This window comes from Plasmodium fragile, assembly GCF_000956335.1.
Source record: "Plasmodium fragile strain nilgiri unplaced genomic scaffold supercont1.51, whole genome shotgun sequence".
Lineage (NCBI taxonomy): Eukaryota > Apicomplexa > Aconoidasida > Haemosporida > Plasmodiidae > Plasmodium > Plasmodium fragile.
Window position 1 is genome coordinate 165,453 of NW_012192631.1, and position 25,884 is coordinate 191,336.

A 25,884-nucleotide genomic window follows, 5' to 3' on the forward strand; every position below is an offset into this window, starting at 1 on the left:
GCTGCCCAGCATGCGAGAACAGAAAAAAAAAGGGATAAACTTTTTTTTTTTTGTCGCGTTTAATATTGTTCATATGGAAACATAAACACGTTGCAAAGCGTACAAAAAGGGGTAATTATAAAAAATTAATATATAAGCATGTTTTCCTTCCCTAGCCCAGTCACATTTATAATCACACTGCGCAAATAATATTATGTAAAACATCAAATGCGCATTTTTTATTTGTCCCTTAAAATTGTACAAATAGGCTACAAATAAGGCATGTATTAAATTAGTAGGCTAAATTATATGATTTTTTTTTTTTTTTTTTCCATTTTTGTGAATCTGCGAATTTGAGAATTTGCTTGTTTATTTTTTACAAAAAAGAGCTTTTTCCCTTTTCCCCTTTTGCGGTGTGTTAAAAAGTATTTAAGTATATATATAACCCAATAGCATTATCCAGTGTATTTGTACTGCATATATACATAGTATATATGTAATTATGCATGTAAATTATGTATGCCTACTGTTTAATATACGCCCTGCACATTTGCATAATGCCATATTTGGAAAAAATGTTTCGTTGTTAAATTTATGTCTTGTTTGTTTTTTCGTTCACAAAAAGCAGTGGATTCATTCTTTTTTGTAAAGCGTCCATATACCTTCTACCAGCCCGTCGACGCATATGCGCGGGAATACGTTATTATGATATTTATAATATACGTAAATGAGGTATAGCAAGTATACATAAGTACGTACAGAGAGTTTTGTTCTGTACCGTGAGTATATATACGTATAATATATATTTATATGTGCCTGACAAATAATATGCAAATAAATTTGTATAGCATTTAGTATATATAGTATACTTTATGGTACGTCATAAAGATAGTGCTGCATTATAACTTTAATGCTATACGCGAGTGACGGCATATACTAAAAAATACGTGGCAAAAATTATGCATACAAATAGAAACGAGTCCAAATTTGAGCATTTGTACATACCACTTGAATATTATTGAAAATAAATATTCCTAAGTTTGTTGTACCCATAAAAATAATCGCGTATGGGACAAAAATATATGCTTGTATGGAAAGTATTTATTTATTTTTTTTTTTTATAAGAGTATACTATATCTTCCAGCAAGATTTTCCTTTTTTTTTTTTTTTTTTTGTTTAATAATTCTTCTTGTCATTAAGAATACTGGCACTTGTTTTCTTGTGATTTATAATTCATCCCTCGTGGGAAAAATATCCCCCCAATTGGGGCAACCAGCGAACAGAAGCCTAAGCGAAGCAAAGCAACAATGAAAAAGCCTGGTCACGATTAAAACCGTGTTTGTTTTTAAATGTATTTATACTTTGTTTATCCCATATCCTACTGTTTTTACGCCTTTTTTTTTTTTTCCCCTCCCTCTCTCATATGTTTCACAAATCTTTATGCGGCAAAAAAAAAAAAAAAAACATAACGCTTGATTGGCCATAGGAGAAGTTGCGCGTGAGAACCAACTTATGTTAGTTGTATGCCCAAAGGGAAGTTGCATTGCCTAGTTATTGTACCGTATCATCGTATGAATGTATACATCATTATAGAGAGAAAGCCCGAGTTATATGTGCGCGTACCGCAAATTGCAAAAAAAGAAAGCGAAAAAAGGCAGTCATAGAAGGTGTTGTTAGTGGTGGTTGTAGGCCCATCGCACACGTAAAGCACAGTTTACTTGAATCCCCCTATTCATCCAGCTCCATTTTACATTAACGGACTGTGCGAACAGGGGGCCACGGCGGTGGGGCAAAATGGAAAAAGTGATTAGCATGCGAGAAATAATAACAAACACCAGAAAAATAAAATTGCACGAAAATTTTTTAGAAGACTGTAACTTGAAAGACATATTTTACAGCGGCCTGGAAACGGTAAACTGTGGTTACAATGATTATGTAAATATCAAGACATGGCTTTTTGTGATAGCAGAAAAATTATTTTCAGATGATTATGAAGAACTGGCCTATGTAGCATGCGACGCCTTAAAGGTGTTGCTCTGCAACAACCGATTTTTAAATGTAATTATGTTTAAATTGTTAAAAAAGAACCTCGAAAAGGATATACTCAAAATAATGGGCATTTGCTGCTTAACAGTTGCTTCCAGAATGCAACAGATAAATGAAAGCACCTGTTTTAAGGGAATATTAGAAATGCTACAATTAAAGGATAAGATAAATGAATTTAACATCAGACAAATCGAAATAGATGTTTTTGTTTCCTTGGCTCATTCTGGATTCTGCTTTGAAAAAATACTCACCCCCGTAAATGAAATGTACCAAATTATGAGCTTTTTGGAGAGATATCAAGATTTATTTGAAGGCGACGATTTTCATTTATTCCAAAGTTCGAGCAACTTAATGCTGCGAATTATTTATTGTATGGTCCCTGTATTTAATATGAACATTTATAACTACTCCATTGTTAATTATGTGTTACGATTATTTATAAGAGATAGCGAAAAATATAAATATGTGTGTGAAAAGTTGAAGGAAAATTACAATGATAAGGAAATTATTGATATCTCCAATTTTCAAAATCATATGTTGAATATTATCAACGCGTTTAAGAACACCTCCATTTTTTCTGCCAAGGATTCCATACTGAACAAACAGAGTGACATTGAATTGTTTGACCACATAAGTCGAAGAATAGAAAACCAGTGGAATGGGTACAGAGATAACGACAACACTTGATGAACCCACCACCTACGTTGGGGTGAGTACGAGAAGCAGAATGTTTTTCCTCATTCGCCGCGCTGCAGATTCATCATTTGGCCGCATCTCTAATGGCACCACGCCACTCTTAGTGTTTTATTTTTTTTTTAAATGTATATATGCAAAGTAAAATATGTGTTACTTTTTTATAATTAAAGTTAAAAAAAAAAAAAAAAAAAGAAAGAAAGAAAAAAAATGGCATAAATATATGTTAAGCACCCACCGTCGTGATATGCACACCCCCTAATATGTAACAGCACATAACAAATAGTAGAACAAGACAACTGAATCGAGACTTTCTAAAGGGGAACGCAGACAGTATTTAAATGTATGCACGTTATACCATAATTAATCTTTTTTGTGTGCTTATGAATTAGTATTTAATTTATACACCGTCTTTTTAATTTTTTTTTTTTTTCTATATTTGGATAATTTTGTGTTAAATTGTAGCAAATTAATTTCTTCTATTTCGTTTGTTTCTTCCAAGAGTGTTTCATTCGTGGATTGTTTGTACTTCTTGTTTGTATTGTTTGTGTTGGGTACTTATGACATTATTCCTTTTTTTTTTTTTTTTTTTTTTTTTTTGAATACCATTGTAAATGATAAATTATTTATGATGTATTTTTTTTCATGTGGCTACCCTTACCAGCATTATAAATGCCAAATGTGTGCATATGTTAAATGATATATAATTATATACCCATTTTTTTTTTTTTTTTTTATGTATATTATTTTATATCTTCCTAGTGAAGGTGTACTACCCATATTGTGAATAGTTCTATGTATGGTTTATTAATTATACATCCCTTTGGTGTGAAAGTTATCTTAGTTTCACCTAATTAGTTTTTAATTTTTTTTTTTTTTTTTTTTTTTTTTTTATTTTAGTCTTTGTTTTTAAGAATTTAAAAAACATTTTGTTAAAATAAAAAAGCCGCACCTATTTTTAATAAGAAAATGGTGTGTATTTAATTGACAATACAGTTGATTTTGGATGGGGTGTAATAGGCCCCTAAAAAGCGAAGGGGCAAAGAATGAAAGCACCACTCACCTTAGCGAATAGCGTTATGTACGCTTTTTGACACCTTTGCCTAATTCTGACAAAAATGCTGATAATTCAGCGGTTACATAGGGATTATGCTCACCGGCATATGCCCTTAAAAGTAAAGTAGAATAGTGCGCAAAACTTTTCGGCAAACAATGAGGAGTAAGTGAAAGCAGATTTCGCCTTTTGACGTTCTTGACGGATGTCACATTTGCTTTTTTCTCCTCTTTTTTGTTTCTTTTTTCCTCCTTTTGTTCTTTTATTTATGGGTCCCCCGCTTCCTGTTCACAGTTACACTTGTCGCAATTCATCTGCAACGTAAGCCCAAGCAACAACGTTGGGGCATTTGTCCATGGGAAAACTTAAAGCTGCCAAGTAGGCGTCAGTATGATTGGGCTTGCAGCGGGGTTTCAGTTTTTCCCAAAGCCCTTTCAGATGAACATAGCGCTCCTCTCATGTGGCTACGTAGAAAGGGGGAAAACTCCTGACCGTATAAACTGGTCCCCAGCGAGGAGCCATCCGCTTTAGGCAGGAAGAACCCCGCGCACCTCTGTCCCTTTGACAACCGCATGGAAGAAAAGAGCTTTGCACCCATATAAATGTACCATCCTTATTCAACAAAACTTACCGAATGATGGAAAAAAGAAAAAAAAAGCGAAATGATGATAACGCCCGTAACGTTTATAAACTTAAAGAGTTGCTCGCCAATGATGAGAACACATCTGCTTGCGTCCAGTGTTGTGAAAGAAATTCATACGAAACTTGTAACAACATTTTACAATATATAAAAAAAGATTTGAACACCCCCTTGTATGTCCTTGACATTGCCAGTATTTATAATCAGGACAACATTGCAAAGTTCGTTAAAGACGTATTTGCAGAGTTTGTAAAATATATTAAAAAAGAGAAAGTGCGCAAGTCGGTCCTATTTCTTCCCTACTTTGATGACTGGGTAGTGTCCATAAGGGAGGACAGCAAAGAGAATCACTATGGCGATGATGAAGATGGCGATGCCCATGGCGGCAACCATGAACCAGACGAATCAGCAAATTTATTCCAAAAGGATGATTGGGAAAAAAAAAGGAACGCACGAGTTGTCAATATGCATATATATAACTCCATTTATTATTTAAAAAATAAGTTGCTAAAAAAATTAGGCAACAAAAAGATTTGTGTTAAATTAATCGGTTTACACAAAACAAGGGGGGCTTTCGACTTATATAATGACCTCTTTGATTGCAAGATAATTATTTCCCATTTTGTCAGCACGCCCATCCCATACTACATTCACATGAATGGAGCCATCCACAGAAGACTGTCAAGGAAGAAAAAAATTTCGATCAAAGATGTGTGCTCCGTTTTGTCTAGGAACGTGGATTATGTTGACAGTGCCTGCGAAAAAAATGTAAATCTGTTTAAATGCTTTTTTGCATATTATTACAAATTTCAAAGAGTTGTTATAAGAAGGTCCAGAAAAAGGAGACAAAGGACAAACTCGCAAATGATAAACGTAAATGCTCAAAGAGAAAGTCAAAGTTGCGAATCTTTAAGTACAAATTTTAAATGGGTAAATTGCTTCACAAATTTGAATTATTTTAAGTATCTTAGAAAGTATAAATATTTTTTAACAAGTAAAAAAAAAAAAAAATTCACGATTTTCCTTTTCACACATAGTGACACATACTTTTGGAAACATATTAGAGAACGATTGTACTCGCCTTTTTTTATAAAAGAATATATGTGCACTCTTCTTAAAAGGCACACAAAGTTCAGTGCCACTTGTACCTGTCCAAAGGGTAGCGTTGAGGGTGCTGACATGCCCGGGGTGGCTGACAGTGTAGACGCCACAACAGGAAACTTCACTCCTATGAACAACAGTAATAAATACTATGCTGTCCATGATAACCAAAATTACTGCCACAATGGAGACAACTGCCTGCATGTGGAGCCCTACCCAGTCAATTATGCCAAACAATGGGTAGACCAAACATTAATATGCAGTAGGATTATTCGAAAGGGGACATATGAGAATCATTTGGCGCCTTTTAGGAGACGGTTCATACTGAAAAATAGGTACCAGCGTGATGATAAGTACTGTGTGTACAATTCGCGGCCAAGAACTGCATTAAAATTTTATTTTAGCAAAATAAATATACCGAACATTTGTTTGATATATGGGGGCAGTGGAGTGGGGAAAAGCACCTTACTGCAATTTTTAGTTCACATCCTTAGCTCAAATTATAAGGACATCTCGTTTAGCGAAAAAGAAATGGCCCTTTCACTTCACAGCGCAGATGAAAGGGATGCAGGCGACGTGAGCAAGGACGGAAGAGCCAATACGAGTAAGCAGAATATATGTGAAAACAAAAGTACTGATTGGGGAGGAAAAAGGTACAGACACGCGTCGTATGCATCTCTCATGCGGAGGATGAATCTTCGAGAAAAAAAAAAAATATTTCTTCAATTCCAAAATGTGTGCATAATTCCATTCGAAAATCATCTGTTGGTAAATAAAACAATCGGGGAAAATAGCCGGTACATAAAAAAAATATTCACCATGGCCTTGAAAAATCAGCCAGCCGTTATCATTTTTGATAACATAGATCTATTCCTAGAGAAAAACACCAATTACAAACATCCTGTGGATGATCAAAATGAAGATGTGTACAAAAACATTTACATTTTATTAATACATTATTTGCGTACTTACGTGAATGGATCGAACAGAATAAAGTTTGTCGCAACGTGTAGTGTGCATCCCCAGTTTTTTAAATTTTCTTTCCTCAATTTGGTACATCGTATACTGTTCATTTCGTGACAAATTAGGCGGGGAGTGGCGCCCATACGCGTCTTTTTTTTGTTTCTCCCATTCGGAGTTTTTTTTTTTTTTTTTTTTTTTTTTTGTCATCACTCCCTCATTTTGTCACCTAAATATTGGCCTTTTTATGTGTACGCAACATGACGGACAGGTAGATCCTGTCCTATGCCGCAGAGAAATACTTTTTTTTTTTTTTTTTTTTTCCTTGTTAAACATTTGCACGCTGAGCATGGGCAAATGTGTTAATCTATCGTTGCGTCGGCAAAAAAAAAAAAAAAAATCCATAACGCAGTCCGTAATATGCTAAGAACTTTAACACAATAGAGGGATTCACTTTAATCACTTTTACAGCGTTCACAAGTTTTTATTTAGCTTAATATACATTCATGTTAGCGCCCCAACGGAAAGGAAAAAGGTGTGTTACATTAACAAGAAAACTCAGTTGTTCGCACAAGACGGGAGGTTTAACATACATGTAATAATATATGTGTAAAAAAAATATGCATGAACTCAGTAGTTATAAGTTATAGCAAAACCACCTTTGCGTTAATTTATTACAAAAGCGGTTTTGACATAACATATAACCTTAACTGTCGCAATCAGAGCATACGTAACGGCATAAATTTTACAGCATACACGACATTGTTAATTATAGCGATACATTTTTTTTTTTTTTTTTTTTTTTTTTTTTTTTTCTCGTGTGTCTATATCTCACTTTCTTATGATGGATAAAAATAGCTATACCCCTGGCGCATATATATATATGTATATATGTATTATATGTGTGCTACATGTTACACAATTAATTCTGATGAAGTGAAAAAAATTTCAAAATGTGTAAGGAGATAACGGTATATAATTGTGGCCGCGGTGAAAACAACTTAATGTTTTGTTATGTGCACAGCCAAGTCTAGAACACGGTTTGAGTATCCCCATTCATTATCGTACCATGAAACGATTTTGAAAAAGTTGTCATTCAATGCTAGACCAGCTTTCATGTCAAAAATGGAGGATCTCTTATCATGGACGAAATCTTGGGACACAACTTCATCTTCAGTGTAGCCTAATATTCCCTTAAGTGGTCCTTCTGCTGATTTCTTCATTGCAGCTGCAATCTCTTCATATTTCGCTGGCTTTTGCAACCTACACACTAAATCAACAACTGATACGGTACCGATGGGGACTCTGAAGGCAACACCAGTGAGCTTTCCATTCAATTCTGGTAACACCTTACCTACTGCTTTAGCTGCACCAGTGGAAGCGGGAATAATGTTCGTCAATGCACATCTGCCTGCTCTCCAGTCCTTTCCACCCTTGGATGGTCCATCAACTACCAACTGGTTGGCTGTCGAAGCATGGACAGTTGTCATCAGACCCTCAATAATTCCGAAGTTGTCATTAATTACTTTTGCAATTGGAGCTAAGCAATTGGTGGTACATGATGCATTTGAAACGATGGTTTGTTTTGGGTCATACTTATCATGGTTAATACCCATAACATAAATAGGGGTGTCGTCCTTTGGTGGGGCGGACATGATAACCTTCTTTGCTCCTCCCTTAAGATGTGCACTGGATAATTCCTTGGTCAAGAACACACCAGTCGATTCGCACACAACATCAATTCCGTATTTTCCCCATGGGATCTGTGACGGGTCCTTTTCGCTGTGCACAAAGACTTTCTTGTTACCAACGGTGAAGTAGCCATCGCCTGCGGCTATCTCTGCTGGGAATACACCGTGGACGGAGTCATACTTGAGCAAGTAACACAAGTGATTGATATCCATAAATGGGTCATTCACCGCGACTACCTCCTAAATGGTTGCAAAAAAAAAAAAAACGCAGAAGCGATCATGAGGACGGGGATCAAGCATGCGAACATTGGTGGGCCCTGAGGGGGGGGGCTTTTCCCGGCAGTGCAACCTTTTTCTCACAAAATGTAAATGAAGGGAACAAAACAAAAAAATACATACATTCCAGCTCGTGTACATACACGTGTATCATGGCTCTGTTTGCCGCAAGGCTAAGCACAGATCACGCGCATATCATAATTTCGAGGCGAGACATTCATGTAGAAAATGTAACTTTCACATTTTTTCATTTTTCCATTTATCATTTCTCATTTCTCATTTTTCTTCCTCGCGTAATGAACAAAAACTTACGACGTCACTCCTTTCATAAGCCGATCTGAACACCAAACGTCCGATACGTCCGAATCCATTAATTCCAATCTTTGTTACGGCCATTTTGTTTTGCGGGGATTGTTAAGTTGATTTGTGGAAGAAATATACTTATAAAAAGCAAGATTTTTAAGGATACGCTATAAACGCACAGTGGAAAGTTTTGGGAGAATGTCGTTTTACGAGAAGAATGCGTGAAAAATAAGTTCAAGCGAAAAGGATAAGCAAAACTGTGTTTATAAAAGAGAAAAAAAATATTTTATGTATTTTTGTATTTTATTTTTTGTAATTAATTTTATAAAAAATATTTTTTTTTAATTAAATTTTTCTTGGGGATACAAAAATAAATTTTTAAAAAATACCAAAAAATAACGCCCCACAAAAATGTTTTTTTAAAAATTTAAAGCTCGCTCTTTTCCCATGGGGCCATTATATATATATATATAAATTTCGACATACGACCACGGGGCGCTGCAAACAATACCAAAAAACGTGACACAAAGAGAGCAGAGAAAGAAAGGAATATAACCCCTCCAACGTTATAACGACACCACTTAATATAACCACAAGCATGCGCTTATGTAGCGCTTACCAAAGCGACACACATATATATAGAGAGGAAAAATTGGTGCCTGCCACAACGAGAAATTATAGTCCGTTATTTTGGTAGTATTCCTCAGGCGCGCATATGTACATATATATATATATATATATATGCATACGAGTATATTCACAATGGCTTCACGTGTACTCTGGCCTACCGGAACGTGCAGCATGCAACCGTAAATACCATATGCTGAAAATAAGCGGAGCATACGGGCGGCATATGTAGGGATGCATTCGCGTGCATCATGTGACTGGACGTGGCATATAAATTGCTGCAGAACGCGTTTTGAATGAACGCACCTAATTGTTTCAGAAACTGATATTAGCAAGCCACCGGCTTTTCTGTGGTAGTTATGACAAAAACCGTTTTGGATTCCTACGCGTAGAGGGGCACAATTTGAGATGACTGAAGTGGCGAGTGGCGAGCGACGAGCGGCAAGTGCGCATTTGCAATCTTCGACTCTCATTCGCTACGCGTAACGCGCTGTTTCGTCATATGGGGAACAGTGCAAAATTCGCGGACTCTACAGGCGGAGCCTGCGATGCGCATATCGTGCAATGCAATACATAAATATATATTTATATATGCTCACTCAGCTGTGGCGCAATTAGCTGCCTTCCCACGGTTGCACGATTTTGCAATATAATACCTTTGCTCTCACAGGAGCGGAACTGCTTTTTTATTAGCTGGCCATTTTTCTTTCTCTCTTAAAGACATGCTTAAAAAAGCCCCTACGATGTGGTTCATATAGCAGCAGTAATCATGATTGATGTTTCGTTAAATCAAAAGGAACGTTAAAATATGTTAAAAACATTAAAATAACAATTGCTTATAAATCAGCGAGGAGGCAAATTATTTAGGGGCTTCAGGTGGTTATCTCTTTCCCTGCTCCTATGTTCATATATAAAATTACTAAATTGTATTTTTAGCACCTTTACTTGCACGTTGCTTCATTTGCGCAGCTTCTTTTTTTTTTTTTTCCGTTATTGGTTACAACGTGTGCACATTATTTTTACCTTCGTTTGGACGGGATTATAAGGGCTGTATGCCATTGTGCATACATTGCCACATCCTTTTTTAGCCGCATGTGGGTCACTCCGTGTTGTATATAAGCCTTATGAACAATTTGGCATATGAAATTTACAAAAAAGTTACCATTTAGAGAAAAAAAAAAAAATGCAAAATGAACATAGCAAAATAAAGTAATTCTACTGCTGCATACTACTTGCGTTTTGTTTCTTTTTTGTAGTGCAGCCATTTTTGGCGTAAAATGTAGAAAGTTAACAGAGGCCAAAAAGAGAAAGGGTGTCACTTAATGTGTAATCGCAGTAGTAGCTTACCATTACGAACGTACAATGGGATTTTGCTGAAGTTGCAATGTAGGCACAACATATGTGAACGTTCCACAAGATGCACAAAAAGGGTGTATACGTAATATATGCGTACACGCTTAATCCATGTTGTATGTCACGTCTGTGACCTTTTATTTTTTGCTTTCCCCTCCAGCTTATGTGGTCCATTACAGCGATTTTTTTCGTTACACAAAGTGTAACAAACAATAAAATGATTTTAAAGTATGTTTTAATGGTGTTCCCTTTTTTTGTTTTTTTTCACTTTTTTGTTAAATTTGGTTTTATTTTCTCCAAATAAAGGAGAAAAGTTGTTCGCGCTTATTGGTATAGTATGGAACAATGTACCTTATCCATGGTTGCCACATTTGTTTGGAAAAGGCCCCGTCCCATGTGAAATAATTTTCTTTGAACAAAAAAAGGAGTGTAGTAGACTTGTTCATTTTTTTTTTTTTTTTTCCCCCGGCGCACAATCCCCCCAAGCTGAAGTCTTTTTCGTTCACTTACTGCAGGAGCAGCACGTGTGAGCATTTCACGGTGAAAGTTATTAAGCAAATTGTTTAACCTTTTCACATGTGTAACAAACGGTCCCTTTAAAATATCCCAACGCGGCTCTTGTGTGTGCAAGTCATTCGTTTTGCATGGGAACATAATTGATCAAAAAAAAAAAAAAAAAATCTCAAGACGTCATAGCGTGACTTTTGAAAAAGCCTTTTTTTTTGTATATATACATTTACGTGCCGCATGGGGGGGAAAACGTTAATCCCCACTTTAAGGGAGACTTATCCGAGGTCTTTTCCCTAGTGTATAATTTTCATGGCGTGTACAACGACGGAAATCATGAACTACCTGGGAAGTAGCCACTATTTCACGTTAAAGGAAAAAGAGTAACATATAAGGATACAACCATACAGCATGTATTGAGGGCATGTTGTTTATTTTCCTTCCACATTGCCGTCGCTACATCCAACTATTCTAATAATGAGTTCACGTGGCATATACACCAACATGGACATAGCGGAAATGGTAAATGCCTTCCTCACTTTGTATATAGAGTGAAAAAAAGTGAATCAAAACGGATGCAGCAAAAGTTACGGCATGATGTTCACTTTTTATTGAATAATAATCGCCCACGAATTTACACCTGAGGCGATTCAGAAGCACGCTATATGAGCAGGTTTTCCGCTTATACTAGTGCCAGTTATCACACCGTTGACACGCACACGCGAAGGCTTCGAAGGACGTTATGTATATAAACGTATATATGTGTTTATACCCATTTGGATATTTTAAAGTGCGCGCGGAAACAATTCCCATGTGAATGTTTCATTATTATAACTTTTGTTTTTGTTCATCAATTTTGCACATTGCCCGTATGGTCATAGGGGAAGGGGAAAAATATATATGTGCAAAAAAGTTTGAAGATGCTAGGGTTTAATATGCAGTCGTACTTACCAACATAATGATCATACAAAATGGTTATTAAGCGGGGGATAAAATAACGGCCTTTTTTTTTTTTTTTTTGTGTGTTTTTTTTTCTGGTTCCCCCTTTTTATAAAGCATAAAATGTGGAATTCGCTACACTTCATCATTTGGGCTGTCAAACATGATATTAGTTACGTCTGTTAGAAGTACGCACAGGTATGGAACCCACCCACATGCAATATGTGTAATAAAATTCCCTCAATTAATCGTATGGGGGAACAAAAAAAAAAAAAAAACCCAAAAAAAGAAAAGGACAACATGGAATAAGGATCCTTGGAAAAATCATAACATCCAATAAGTTATTACGTAAAAAGTATGCCTCTTAAATTTTGTACGCAAGAAGTTTTTCTTCCCCGTTTGTGTAGTGTACTGACGGAAAGCTCGCATATGTTCAAAAAGATTGATACACGTGCTATATACCGTAGGGAGAAGGTGTAAATAAAATAAAGGATAGGAGTGGTCACATTGTAATAAGTGTGAGGTCATGATAATATAAAATAAAGCATGCATATACATCATTTGTCGTGTTCGTTGGTGTGCCTTTTCACATTTGATGGGAATATCCTTCGTTTATATTAATTACACATAAATGCGGGTATTTTAAGCGGATCCGAGTTGGTTTGGGTACATGTTCACACTCTTTTTCGTCATTTTTTTGGTCAATTTTTTTCACATTTTTTTTTTGCTAATTATTTCACCATTCTTCTTGCCATTTTTTTTTTTTTCCCCATATCCTTTACGGCATTATTTGCGTCATTTTTTACCCTTTCACGAATGGAACAAGCGCAAATAAAAACGAAATTGTCGAAAGGTACACGGGGAGTGCCATTAATGTATCCTATGTTGAAATGACAATAACCCCTTGTTCCTGTTTTACATTTTCATAGCATACATAATTATGTGATGGGCTCCAATTTAGCGTAGGCCTTCTTTTTTTTTTGTTTTTTTTTTGTTTCGTTTGAAATGACACGCAGTTTGAAATGCAAATTTTCCTAAAGTCGTGTTTGGTTTTAAGATACGTAAAATAAGCTGTTACAGGGAAAGGGGAAATTTCCTTCCGCGAATGTTCCTCCGGGGAAGGTATATATAAACGAGGGTGTACGCTTAAGATTGTCCATAGGATAGAGCTTATGAACATGATTAGGTGCGCGCTCAAAAAAAGTACGCTCTCTTACACACTTACACCGCCAGCCCTTTGGAATCCTCCCGACCCCCGTTCAGCCGTTGAATGACAGCCTTTCTACTCACCGGTAAGGTGGTTACACGTGCAACTCAATTTACACAGAATTTACTTTAAAAAGAAAATCAAGGGTTCTAGTGTAAAATCATGGCAGGTGGTGGAGCTCTAAACAATTTATTTCCGGGATACAAGGACAAACTATGGCTCAAGCTTCCGTACCACGTAAGAAGGAAAAAAAGAGAGAGAGAGAGAGAGAGAGAGAGACGGAGCGCTATGTTTTGTGGCACTTTTATAAAAATTGTGCGCACACATGTAGAGGCACACCAGTGTACCTGCCTGGGCAAAGTATATCCCCAGCATGTATGTTATAAGTTGGAGGAGGGGATAACAGTGACGTGTCGCTTTATGCTTTGCCCAAATGGCAAGGTAACTGCAAAGGACGGCTTTCAGTGCTGTGTTTTTGATGTGACGCTTTTATCTCTATAGAGCATATGAATAAGAGCGAATCCAAACCCACATATGAACCACGCTTTTTTTTCCCCCCACACGCGCAGCTCCGCATTCGCCTAATTAAATCGTGGAACCGGGAATTCGAAAAGAACATATCCAAGGCGAAAATAAAAAACAACAAAATAAAAAATTTGAATTACTACCTACTGGACAAGTTCAAGCCAAATGAAAACTACAAAAACAGACACACGGATTATAAGAGGCAAATATGCAGAGGAACGTTAGTAGAGGGATGTGACTTTTTTCTACCAAATAAGAAAAGCCAAGATAGATTAAAAAATCACTTACAACCCTACACAGAGGAAGAAAGTGAAGAAAGAAAAAAACATAAATATTTAAATTTAAAATATTACATACTGTTTTGCTTAGGATTTTCGGTATTACATGACAGTATGCAATCTAGGCCAGTAGCATGGTGCATGGATTATGAACCACCCCATACCCCGCATTACCCATTTTGGTTTAAGTCCATGTTTCATTCGCATGACATACCAAGTGTAAGAAGAGGTTTTGAAGTTTACAGGCAAATATGTGCAACATGCCATTCGATGGAACAGTTACAATTTCGTAATTTGGTTAATGAGGTGTATCCAGAAAATCGAATGAAACAAATTGCTGCCTCGTATGATATAGAAGATGGTCCTGATGATAAGGGAGAAATGTTCACCAGACCAGGAATCTTAACTGATTCTTTTCCAAAGCCCTACCCAAATGAAGAAGCTGCTAGATATGCAAATAATGGTGCATCTCCACCAGATTTATCAGTTATTACCACGGCCAGACATAACGGACCAGATTATATATTTTCTTTACTCACTTGTTATCGAGATCCTCCTGAGGGAATACACCTAAGACCAGGGTTGTATTATAACACTTATTTTCCAGGAGGGTCTATTTCCATGCCCCCACCTCTACAGGATGATATGATTGAATATGAAGATGGTACTCCTTGTAACATTTCCCAGATGGCTAAGGATGTCGTCAATTTTCTAACTTGGGCAGCGGAACCAACACATGATGAGAGAAAATTAACAGGCCTCAAATTGGTGAGTGGTGCTTTTATTGCTATGGTATTAATGACTGTATGGCAGAGATTTTTCTGGACCGTATATGCTACTAGAAGAATTGACTTTGGAAAGATCAAGTACCTATAAAAACGGGGGGGTATCTCGAAGAAGCGTCTTGAACATGGGGAAAAAACTTATCCAAACGGGCTAGCCTTTTTTTAAGTAACCATCTGAAATGCGTACCTCCATATAGGCACTGGATACAAATATGGGATGATCGCCTCACTGAACTTATACACATAATGAAAGGGACACAGAAAGTCACAACATAATGGAAAATTTGGTGGTATGTATTACATTACACCTTTCGGCGCATCTTTAACCATGCATATTGACCTCTTCATAATTTTTTCATGCACAGACAGCGCTTGTGCGCACACATCCATAGGAGGGAGTGCGCATGTGGTGTGTTTCACGCCAGGCAGAGGACGTATCCCAATATTTAACAGAATGAATGCTCTGCAAAAAAAATAAAGTGGAAAAAAAAATGCTCCTTTTTCCTTTCACTTGCAGCTCCACTATGTTACCATTCCAACATCTTTCAAATGTGCATTTAAAAAAAATGTATATATATATATATTTTTTTTTTTGCATTTTAAATGGAGGTACATTTCCCTTCCACTACAATGCATATATATAATGTTCATTAGGGCACTTTCGACAAAAACGTTTCGAGAAATACTTGTTTGTTAATTTTAGGAGCTGCAGTTCGCAAGGCGTTTCATTTACAACGCATGCGTTGCTCCTTCAGTGCGCCCTTTTTAATGACACATTATACATTGCTATGTATTTTTCTTTTTTTTTACGTTTCACATTTTTACCTTGTGTAAGAAGTAACCAAGCGAAATGCATAAATGGAGTAAAAGGCATGTACTGCTGTGCAAGAAAAACCGATTTATTTTTTCACAGCATTAGAAGCGTTCTTTCGAATGTGGTTGCTTTAAGCCGTGGCGGAAATGTCCATGTGTGGAGGTTGGCCTTGCATGGCATGCTTGGAAGGCGCACTTGCTAAGAATATTTTGGAACCCCTATGTTTAGCCCTTTTTTTTTGGAGGATAATTATGGTGGGGCTTCCCTTTCGCAACAACCCCCTGCTACATTTTTTTGAACACACCTATATCGGCGAAGTAATATATTCGTGCCTAATAAATCATCGTGTGTGTAAAAATGGAGCATTATATGTGAGTTGTCCAAGTGGTCATATCCACACCGCTGTTTTGACATTTAGATAGGAAGAAAAATTAAATAAATGAAAAACACACTTGAAACGTGCTCTTGCTCCACCTATATGCACCCTTCAGATAATTACGCACATATGCATGGAGAGACGCTAACACACTGTTGTCATACGGAGCACTTTCTTAGCATAACCCCAGTGTGTATGTAGGGGTGTGTTAAACGGGTTCACATCCATTTCGATTATCCAAAGGCTGCATGCTATTTTTCATATCTTTTCTGCACATTTTTTTTTTTTTATAATTATTGGGTAGCGACATGAAGGTTAGCACAAGTTTATCTAAGAGACAACTAATGCGTAATGAATGCTGACCGCGCGGAGGGGGGGGGAAAAAAGTAAAATGAATTTCACCACAAAAATGATTGATGTGGTCATAAACAAATGTAAGACATTAAAAACTTAAAAATGGAAAAATTAAATAAACCATCGCCAACGGGGGTGCGGAGAGCAGGCTCGGTCGAACGCACGAGAATGTGCATGTGTGTATGGGGCGGCATAAAAGGAGAAAAATGGGGGAAATAAAAAAAAGTAGTAAATGCAGGAGAAAGGTAGCCGAAATAGTGGGTCGCCGCGGCAGGATGTCGAAACGGACAAGGCGCACCGAGTCAGCTTAGCACACGTTACAAATGAATAGGGAGCTGCTCTCTTCGAGCACAAACAGAACGAAATATGTAGAAAACACAATAAAGAGAGTACGTTGTAAGGAAGGCACACAAAGCTATGCACACTAAAAACATTTGGCCATTAGAAAACAAAACAAAGCTTTTAAAATGTTCGTAAGTCCTTTTGTTCAGCAAGACCCAATAGAAATCGTTGTAATCATTCTGCTTGTACTCCTTGTAAACTTTGGACCCTTCGTTGAAGTCTTCGATTAAAATGTAGCCAATTAAAAAACAAAAAAAAAATAAACCTATGAAAATAAACCCCATGAAGAGCTTAAATATGCGTTCGCACAAACATTGGGAAAATATTAAGAAGAAGATGAGTATCAGGCTGAACACGTAGAGTACTAATCCTATGATGGAAAAGAAGAAGATGCCGCTGCAGACGAAGATGCTCGCCAGGGTTATCAGGTAGGACATCGAGGGGACGTACCTGCGGGAGGGAGGGAACACCATGACGATGAGAGGAGCGCACCGAGAAGTGGAAGCACACGTGATGCACTCTCGTAAGCAAACGTGATGCGCGTGCATGTACATATGGAAATGCCAACTCAGTAATTTACATCAACGTAATCGCTATAGAACTGGTGGACGTCAGCGTGGCCCCTTTGTGAATATAAATGAAAGACATCATCAAGAGGGAGGATGCTAAAATGAGGATGTTCCTTTTTTGCAAGTCGTCTATATAATCATCCAGCTTAGCACTAGCGTTCTTAGCATTCACACTTTTAATTTTCTCAATCGAGTCGGAATATATTTTAATAATTTCATTTTCATGTTTCACTAAGTCATATTTTAAATTGTTAAAAAGTGATTTATTATAATGGTCAAAAATTTGCTGAAATTTTTCTGTAAATTTTTTTATTTTTTCTGAGCTAGATATAAAAGGGACAGAATTGTTTTCCATAAATTTGTAAAATTTATCATACAGATCGAAATTGAGACGGACATTTTTTATTTTTTCATACAATTCAAGTAATGTATTTTCCACTAAAATTTTCTGCGCGTTGGGATCCGATTCCCTTATGCTAGTAAACATTTTCATTAAATCATCCTTGGTTAGTTTTTTCAACAGTAATTCCTTTTTAGTGTCCAAGAAAGATTGACGATCTTTTATCATTTCTAACACCTTTGATGCATCAAATGTGGATGTATCTGTTAAGTCACCCATCTCTTCACTCGCGGCAGAGAGAGTTAAACTGTCTGCTGCTTGGATAACAACAGCTTTGTCGGCTGCGTCTAAATTATTTATTTTATTTAGAAGCATATAATCTGGGTGGAACTTCAAGGCATCCATTATTCCTATAATTTTTAAAGACGTATTTTTGCTTATCGAGGTGGTGTAAACTCCAGAGGCAATTAAAAATAGAGACACTATAAAGGAGCATAAATATATGGGTCGCAAAAGAGGCTTATAAATGAAGTGCCCTAATAATGAAAAAACAGACAAGGTTGCTGCTCCGATTAGATTATATATGCTTAGGTAATATATCATTTTGTTTTCTCCATCCGCCCCTGCCTTGTTGAGCACGCTCAGCTCATCTTCGTTCACGAAATGCAGCAGAAATATGGACGAACAGAAAATCAGGCTGACTCCCTTGGACCACGTTCCTATGGCTGCGTTTTCGAATCCCCCTTTTCTTCCATGGCTGCATAGGAAACACATCCTTCGGGGAAAGGGCACACGAGGGGTGGGTGTAGGTACGTGCGTGTACTTATGTAAATTTAAGCACGTAACGTGTGCATGCGTATTATACACACCTGCACGAAGGAAATGCATAGCTGTATGCGCACGTGCACGTTGGGCGGCCGGAAGATGCAACAAGTGGGTCTTGCGCAGAACTACAATCCATATGCTGCGCTGACACTGCGCCAAGGTTGTGAGCGTACAAACTTTACAACGGTGTGTGCTGCTTTGCACGGGTTACACTCAGTTGGGCGAACAGACACATACGCTGATACGCGCCTGTGTGTCTATGTCTACATTATGCCCGTTCCCTCCTTTGGATGCGTATTTCCCCATTTTCAACAAATGATGCTGGAGAAAAAACCAGCCCCCCCACCCTTTACATACACACCACACACCATTCTGCACATATGCACCTTTTATTGTCTTACTTGAAAGTACTCGGATTCAGTCTACTTCGCTTTGTGAGTCCCGTTTATGCATTTAACTAGTAGCCGTTTTTTCCTTAACGCGATTGGTACAATGTTTCGTGCTAATTACTATTATTGCGTGTTACTTTTACGTTTATATTTATGTGATTCCATGGACTTATCTAAGGCGCGCATATACATTGGTGTATATGCGTGGGAATGTGTGTTTTCGCTCTTCATTTAGGCAGCTCTTCCGAGAAACTCTCCCCCCCCCCTTTTTTTTTTTTTTTTTTTTTTTTTTTTTTTTTTTTTAACTTAAGCGTGTAACTCAAATGAAAATAAGCAAAAGTTATTTCACAAGTGATAAAAGACAAAGGGGAGAAAAAAAAAACATTTTCCCTATTTCTCTATTTCACAATTTTTTTTTTTTTTTTCTTAAAAATTCTGCCATTATAAGCGAGCTGCCTCAGTGGACACATAAGTGAGGATAGACTTGGATTAAAGAGAAAGAGCAAAAAAAAAAAAGGAAAAAATAAAAGGCGATAAAATTAATAAGCTGTTAATCGTCACTACTATTTGCTCTCATTATCGCTTTTTATATTATTCATTTTTAGCGCTATGAAGGAGCAATGAAGTGAGCGCATGAGCGATGTACCACATGATACATGTAAAGCGTCACGTTAGGGGCGATAAATGCACACACTGTGTTGTTAGAGAAGTGGCGACAAGTAGACAGACGTTTTTCTGGGCACACATAATATATGGGCCTGCCCGTGGGTACACGCTTATCTGTCCATATCCATATATGTGAAAAGGTGTGTACTCATTTGTTGCCTCTTTCTCTACTGCGCTGTGCTCCCTCGTAAACACTCCCTTGTGGGAGTACGTGGAGCGCTAGCTTACAACTTTGCATTTGAAATGGGCGTGCCGGCATGTCGACAAGTCTCTTGGAGAGCGATGTTTATGCATACACGAATAACGAGTTGCATAAGTGCGAAAAAAAAAATAATAATAATAAATTTGTGAAGTATCAAACATAGCGAAACAAACATATGCGCTTCTTTTTTTTTCTTTTAAATTGTTTTCCTCAGATCGGCTGAAAATTTTGCGTACAAGACACACAATTCTGTTTATGAAAAATCGGGGAGAATAAAAAAATGGAAAGTAAAATAAACCATGTTGTTCGCCATTCTTGCACTAAATCGCATTTGTTCCCTGCCCCCCAAGGGCGAACACGCTTATACTAATTTTCCTCGAAAACACACACGACTTTATTAATTCACTCGCACATTCGTTCGATCGATCCCTCGTCCGTTCCTCTTTTTTTTTTTTTTTTTTTTTTTTTTTCTTCATGTAGTACCACGAGAAATTATAAAATGGTTGCAGTATTTAAATCTGCCTTATTCCTTTAGAAATATTAAAAACGCTAGCAATGGGGTAATCGTTGGGGAAATTATAAACATATACCTGCCCCAGGTACGTTACATTTCCTTTTTGTTTTGACAAGACTTGTCATTTGATCTGTTCGAGTTGTCATTTTTGTCTTCGCCCTTTTTCCTGTATTTGTGTCTTCCCCACTTTTACAATATTACAGCCCCACTACATTTGCTCTTTTCCTTTTCTACCCCTTGAAAGACCATCAATATGAACAGCTTGGAAAATGGCTTTGGAAAAGAAATAAAAAAAAAAAACTGGCAAGTCATAAAACGCACATTAACAAGTTTAAACATATATTTCGATGAAACGGCTGTTATTAATTCTGAAAAAAGTGAGCGAACGCACTGTGGGATTGTGGCTCTTCCCGAACGTTGCCATAATTTTTGTGCAAAAACAAAAAAAAAAAAAATAAAATAAAATAAGCACAAAATGAGGGAAGGCAACTATGTGTACAAACATATCTTATGTATGCATCTCTCTCACGAGACTGCTGGTTGCACCCCCAGATGTTTTCACATGCACCATTTTCCCCTGCAGATGCCATTATAAATTTGTTCGTTCAGTTGTACGAACATTTCAATGGGAAAAAAATAAAAAACGAGCTCTACTGCAATAAGGAAGAAAGTAGCGAATTGTCTGTTCCGTCATTTGCAAGGTCTACCATTACGCAGAAAGTCCGGTGAGTTTTCCTCGAGGTTCGCGCGAATTCTTGTCTCTGAGCTGGTTTAACTTGTGATGGGGGATTTGTTACAACGTACATGTTGGTTCACTCTTGTGTTTTGGAGATCCTATCTCGTTGCCTACATACGTGAACACATATCCTAATAAACTCCCCCACGCACATTTACACTTCTTAGCGAAAGCAACGTCCACGACATTGTCGACGAAGAGAAAAAAATGATGAGCACCTACGAAATAATAAAGAGGGAGGAATATGTAATAAGTCTCGAGTTTCGTTTATTGTTGTTCTGAACGTGCACATATATGTATGAACTTCCACATGCAAAGTGTATGCTCAGAAGAGCTGCTCAACCGCTAACTCAAAACGAATGCTCTTCCTACCAGCAAAACGCAATGATGAGAACGCGACAAAAGGAAGAAAAAGAAAACAACAACAAAATAAAGCATAAGGGGAAAAAAGCGGGTCTAAATGAAACGTCGATCTTTGAGGGGCTCGAAAAAAGTAGCAGTATCATAACCATAAATGATATTAGCAACTACATGGATTACACCGACATCAAAACGGTGAGTTTGCCACCCTGGTGTAATCATCTCTTCATTCAAATGGCCATCAAAATGGTTTATATATGTATATGTCTTAGAAAATAAAACACACACAAAAAAAAAAAAAATAATCCCCTTGGTTAATATGCCCCTCTGTTAGCTTGACTCATTCATCAAAGACAAAAACAACTTGAAATCAGCGGCGTTTATGAAGTAATGGAGAGGGTGCGCAGACGCACCTCTAGAACGGATAGGGAGAGCGTACACATACACAGGCTTAATTATCAACATGTGTGATAAAGTGTATTCGCACTTCCAACCCTCCGCTGAGCTAGTCTTGAACGCGGTTTGCACGCCCACCCCGATGCTGCATTCGTAACCGGTACACATTTTCAGAAGCATGAAAGTGACCAACGACGGTGAATCTCAACCGGTACACAAAAAGGGATACACAGGTAAGGCTGCTCTTAACCATGTGGTTAAGGGAGATCGTTCCTGGAGATGTGCACATAAGAGTGTATGCACCAAGTAGTGCCCAGTGCTACCCCCACATGTCTTCCCTTTTTTTAGAGGAAAATATAGAGGACATCATAATGGAGGTTTTAGCGGAAACTCTAGCCGATTACAATATCGAAAAAGAGGACGCAAAGGAGGACAACAATGCGCCTCTACACTGCTCTAACTTGATGAAGGGGGTTTATAAATTCCCCACCTTTGAGTCAGACGATGCGGAAAGTGCAAATAATTTGTACGAAAAGTTCTGCGCCCTGTGTGCCTTGAAAAAGAAAGGTAACCCCTTTCGGCTACTTGCTTCTCGATGTAGATCTGAGAATGGCCTTTAAGAGGATTAACAAAAACCGAGTCATATTAACAATGCCAAACATTAACGCCCTCCATCTTCTCCCCTGCAGAATTGATAGACACAATACTGGACCAGTTGACACTCTTTAATGAGAACTTCTACCTAATCCTGTCCTTACGTGGGTACCAGTTTTTCCACCTATGGAAGTTGTTTTATCCTGGTACGTAAAGGAGCAGGGTAACACGTACAAAAAAGGGTGGATAAAAGTCGTCTTTACATACAATGCTCTCGTTTTAAACGATCGCCTATCTACATATATATAGAAACTCGTTCATTTTTGTTACGTCTTGTACTAACACACCCATATATTTATTACCTCTTCTACAATGGCCTTACTTTTCCAAGTCCTTTCTAGCGCAAAGTGCGACTACGGAGTTTTTACATCCATTATGAATTATCTAAAGCAGCTTTTGGGTTATCTCAAAATAAATGACACGACGACGAGTGAAGTAAGTGGCAGAATCTGTTGCGCACGTACGGGGGTTTGCACTTGTACATCTATGTCTGCGCAAGGGGAGGTAGATCCTTGTGGATAGTATGTAGCTATGTGGAACATAACAGTGACATTCCCCGCGTATTCTGTACTATGCATTATTACCATTTGCGGCAAAAAAAACTGAAGAGCCTCCCCTCAATGATAATAATAAAAAAAAAAAAAAAAAAAAAACAAACTTTCCTTCATAATGAGCAACTTTTTCTGTAGATAATTTGCAACATAATATTGAAAGGCTTGTTCGTGCTAGACACGAGGAGGAATAAAAACATACGCAGTTTCTGCGAACTTATAATTTTGTTGATCAATAACGATAGTCATTCATTGATGAATATTTTGAGGGTGATCAAGGATACCATGTCGTTGCAATTCTTTTATCTTTTTTTGTTAACCCTGTTGAGCAACCCGGACAAATCGTTCATACATGTAAGGAACGCGAAGTCAGATAGAGCAATGGTTGGCACACAGAACTTTTATTTGTTTATATACATTTCCATATTCTTCTTTTTTTTTTTATTATTTATTTTTATGTGGTCCCCTTTATACCTCTTCCCGAAAACACAGCAAAAAGACGTGAGAGACATCTACCTCTACTACCTATTCACTGGACTGCACACAAACAGAGAGAACATTATGTAAGAGAATGTTTTACACAATGGGGAAAAATATGCCCATTGTTCCACACTTGTTCCTCTGGTACGCCAGGACAATATTGTTTTTCTACCTTTTTTTTTTTATTCCGCTTCGAGCAGGTTGTACAGCTTGGAAATGCTAAACATGCTTAGTCTGTTAGATGTCTATCCCGAGATAGTTCACCTTGCTGGTATGCCCCCAGAACTACGTCATCCTCTCCACCCATGCGAGGTTATATGTGCCCACGTAATTTTTCAACCTTACTATTTTACATGTGCACTCCATTTTATCACCGGCCGTTAGGTCTACTGCAAAACATACTAGAAATAAAAAACAGAAATTACGATACTTATCTGTTTACCATTAGCTGCAATGTAGTATCCAAAATGAAGGAGAATCAGGTAACTCAGCGTGGCCTTACCACTACCATAATGTTTATGGATCATACCTATAAGTGGTGCTGAAATGGATATGCCGCGTGAGCAATATATATAAATATTAGTACGCACGTCCAACCTGTACCTTGATCGTTTACAGAAGGAAGACTCGTACAACGCAGAATTGGCACAGTTGGTAGAAATTTGTTTCGAAGTCTTAAGACGCACCAAAGCCAAGTAAAAAGAATGGTGGAAAAAAAAAAAAAAAAAAAAATTAAGTACGAGACCAGCACCGCAAAAGTAAAAAAATAAAAAATGTTGTGCACCTATTTTTTTCCTCTATTTTTTTAGGACATTATTATACTTTTTTTTTCTGTACTCTCATAAGATACTGAGCATGCATGACAGTTTTTTTGATCTTTATTTGAAGGTGATTTTACACACAAAGGGGGCGAGATAGACAGAACTGCACATGCGTAGTATCGAAACGTTATCTCATGCATTAGTGCTTATCACCACACTGCTCGCAACCACTCACTTGTGCAACCCTATTTCCCCCTGTCTTAATACAACCTAACGAAACGGATCTGAGCAGCGATTGAACGAACTGAGCGACGATGAACAGAAAGTTCTTCTTAGTAATAACATTTTAGAAGAGTCCTTTAGGAAAATATGTAACTATAATTTTGTCCAGAAGCATTTTTCGAATATCTTTTGCGACAACTTGCACATGTTACGCGAAGAAAGTAATTTGTCCCTGTTACACTTATTATTGACAAAGGTGAGAGGAGGAAAAATTCTCTTAACATATCACTTCCTTAAAAAAAAATAAATTTTATTTTTTCCTTTTTTCCAATTTTTACACTTATTACGATTTTTTGACACGTCAGGGGAAGTGGAAAACTGGGCCATTTTTGAGAATATTAAAAAATTATATAATGTATAACAGTAAGTGAAGAAAAAACAAAAAAATGGCGCCCAGATAATTTTTATAGACCTTTTCTATTGCTCCCTTTTGTCATTTTTAAAGTGCTCATATGCACACTTTAAGGAATATCTTTTTGCGAATCTACAATTTTTAGAAAATCTGGAAATGCTCGCATATTTGAAAATATACGAAAAGATTTATGAATATACAATTCAAAATATATTTTTGGAGAATTGCCAGGATTTCGACCTATCCAGAGAGATAGTAATAAAATAGCACCCGCGTTTAGCATATTGCTGCTTCATCTTTGTTCGTCCACTAATAGGTTTTTTTTGGGGGGCATATATGCCCCTGTGTGAAGTGGCAGTCTACCGAAAAATACAAATATGTATATGCATGCGTGCATGTGCATTTGTGCACAATAGCGATAGGGGAATAAAAATGCATGTGGATGAAGGCGTACTGTCCGTTTGCTAAGTACATTCATTCCCCTATTTTTTGCGCAGCTAAATTTTTTCTGGTTCTCGACAAACCATGAATTAAAGGCTCAGTCATTTGAGGTGAGACAGAACAAGGGGAAAAAATGGGGGGAAAAGCGGGTTAACTAAAAGTAAAAATGCGCTCCAGATACACACTTGTCATCAGAAAAGGGAAGAATGTTATACACATTGCTTCAATTTATGTTATTTAATTGTGCTTAATTCTGATTTGTACACACTGTGCAGATGTCGATGTGCCACTTTGAAAAATTATTTTTAGTGAACAAGCATAACATGGGGCAACATACAAAAGAGTACCTTGCGCAGTTGGAGAAAGGTGAGACATGCAAAAAAAAAAAAACAGAAAAAGAAAATATCTCCTAATTTTATGCTTTCATTTTAAGAATAAAATTCGACGATATAATGTTTGTCCAAAAATAATTGCAAAACGAAATTTTGTGAAATTATAATTTCTGCAGATGCCTAC

The 25,884-nt window shown here is 37.2% G+C and overlaps 6 protein-coding genes across 6 annotated transcripts; 4 read left to right on the top strand and 2 right to left on the bottom strand.

Moving 5' to 3' along the window:
• Positions 1 to 1,773: 1,773 nt before the first annotated feature.
• AK88_04009 (uncharacterized protein) lies at positions 1,774 to 2,712 on the top strand (the record flags this gene model as incomplete). Its single annotated transcript, XM_012481619.1, has 1 exon — positions 1,774 to 2,712. The coding sequence occupies one exon, from the start codon at positions 1,774 to 1,776 to the stop codon at positions 2,710 to 2,712; it is 939 nt and encodes a 312-aa protein (XP_012337042.1).
• A 1,694-nt stretch (positions 2,713 to 4,406) lies between these two features.
• On the top strand, positions 4,407 to 6,593 carry AK88_04010 (uncharacterized protein; the record flags this gene model as incomplete). The annotated part of the gene is made up of 1 exon (XM_012481620.1): positions 4,407 to 6,593. One exon carries the CDS (start codon positions 4,407 to 4,409, stop codon positions 6,591 to 6,593), a length of 2,187 nt encoding a protein of 728 aa, XP_012337043.1.
• Positions 6,594 to 7,474: 881 nt separating this feature from the next.
• Positions 7,475 to 8,836, bottom strand: AK88_04011 (glyceraldehyde-3-phosphate dehydrogenase, type I; the record flags this gene model as incomplete). The annotated part of the gene is made up of 2 exons (XM_012481621.1): positions 7,475 to 8,404; positions 8,753 to 8,836. 2 exons carry the CDS (start codon positions 8,834 to 8,836, stop codon positions 7,475 to 7,477), a joined length of 1,014 nt encoding a protein of 337 aa, XP_012337044.1.
• A 4,702-nt stretch (positions 8,837 to 13,538) lies between these two features.
• On the top strand, positions 13,539 to 15,055 carry AK88_04012 (uncharacterized protein; the record flags this gene model as incomplete). The annotated part of the gene is made up of 2 exons (XM_012481622.1): positions 13,539 to 13,613; positions 13,946 to 15,055. The coding sequence occupies 2 exons, from the start codon at positions 13,539 to 13,541 to the stop codon at positions 15,053 to 15,055; spliced, it is 1,185 nt and encodes a 394-aa protein (XP_012337045.1).
• A 1,307-nt stretch (positions 15,056 to 16,362) lies between these two features.
• AK88_04013 (uncharacterized protein) lies at positions 16,363 to 18,533 on the bottom strand (the record flags this gene model as incomplete). Its single annotated transcript, XM_012481623.1, has 3 exons — positions 16,363 to 16,512; positions 16,934 to 17,300; positions 17,431 to 18,533. The coding sequence occupies 3 exons, from the start codon at positions 18,531 to 18,533 to the stop codon at positions 16,363 to 16,365; spliced, it is 1,620 nt and encodes a 539-aa protein (XP_012337046.1).
• Positions 18,534 to 20,121: 1,588 nt separating this feature from the next.
• AK88_04014 (uncharacterized protein) lies at positions 20,122 to 25,781 on the top strand (the record flags this gene model as incomplete). Its single annotated transcript, XM_012481624.1, has 21 exons — positions 20,122 to 20,128; positions 20,322 to 20,440; positions 20,600 to 20,732; positions 20,939 to 21,080; positions 21,259 to 21,337; positions 21,467 to 21,646; positions 21,786 to 21,838; positions 22,022 to 22,080; positions 22,196 to 22,414; positions 22,537 to 22,609; positions 22,843 to 22,936; positions 23,191 to 23,406; positions 23,545 to 23,615; positions 23,733 to 23,803; positions 23,917 to 24,014; positions 24,151 to 24,227; positions 24,342 to 24,420; positions 24,586 to 24,771; positions 25,021 to 25,182; positions 25,425 to 25,478; positions 25,644 to 25,781. 21 exons carry the CDS (start codon positions 20,122 to 20,124, stop codon positions 25,779 to 25,781), a joined length of 2,310 nt encoding a protein of 769 aa, XP_012337047.1.
• Between the last annotated feature and the right edge of the window lie 103 nt (positions 25,782 to 25,884).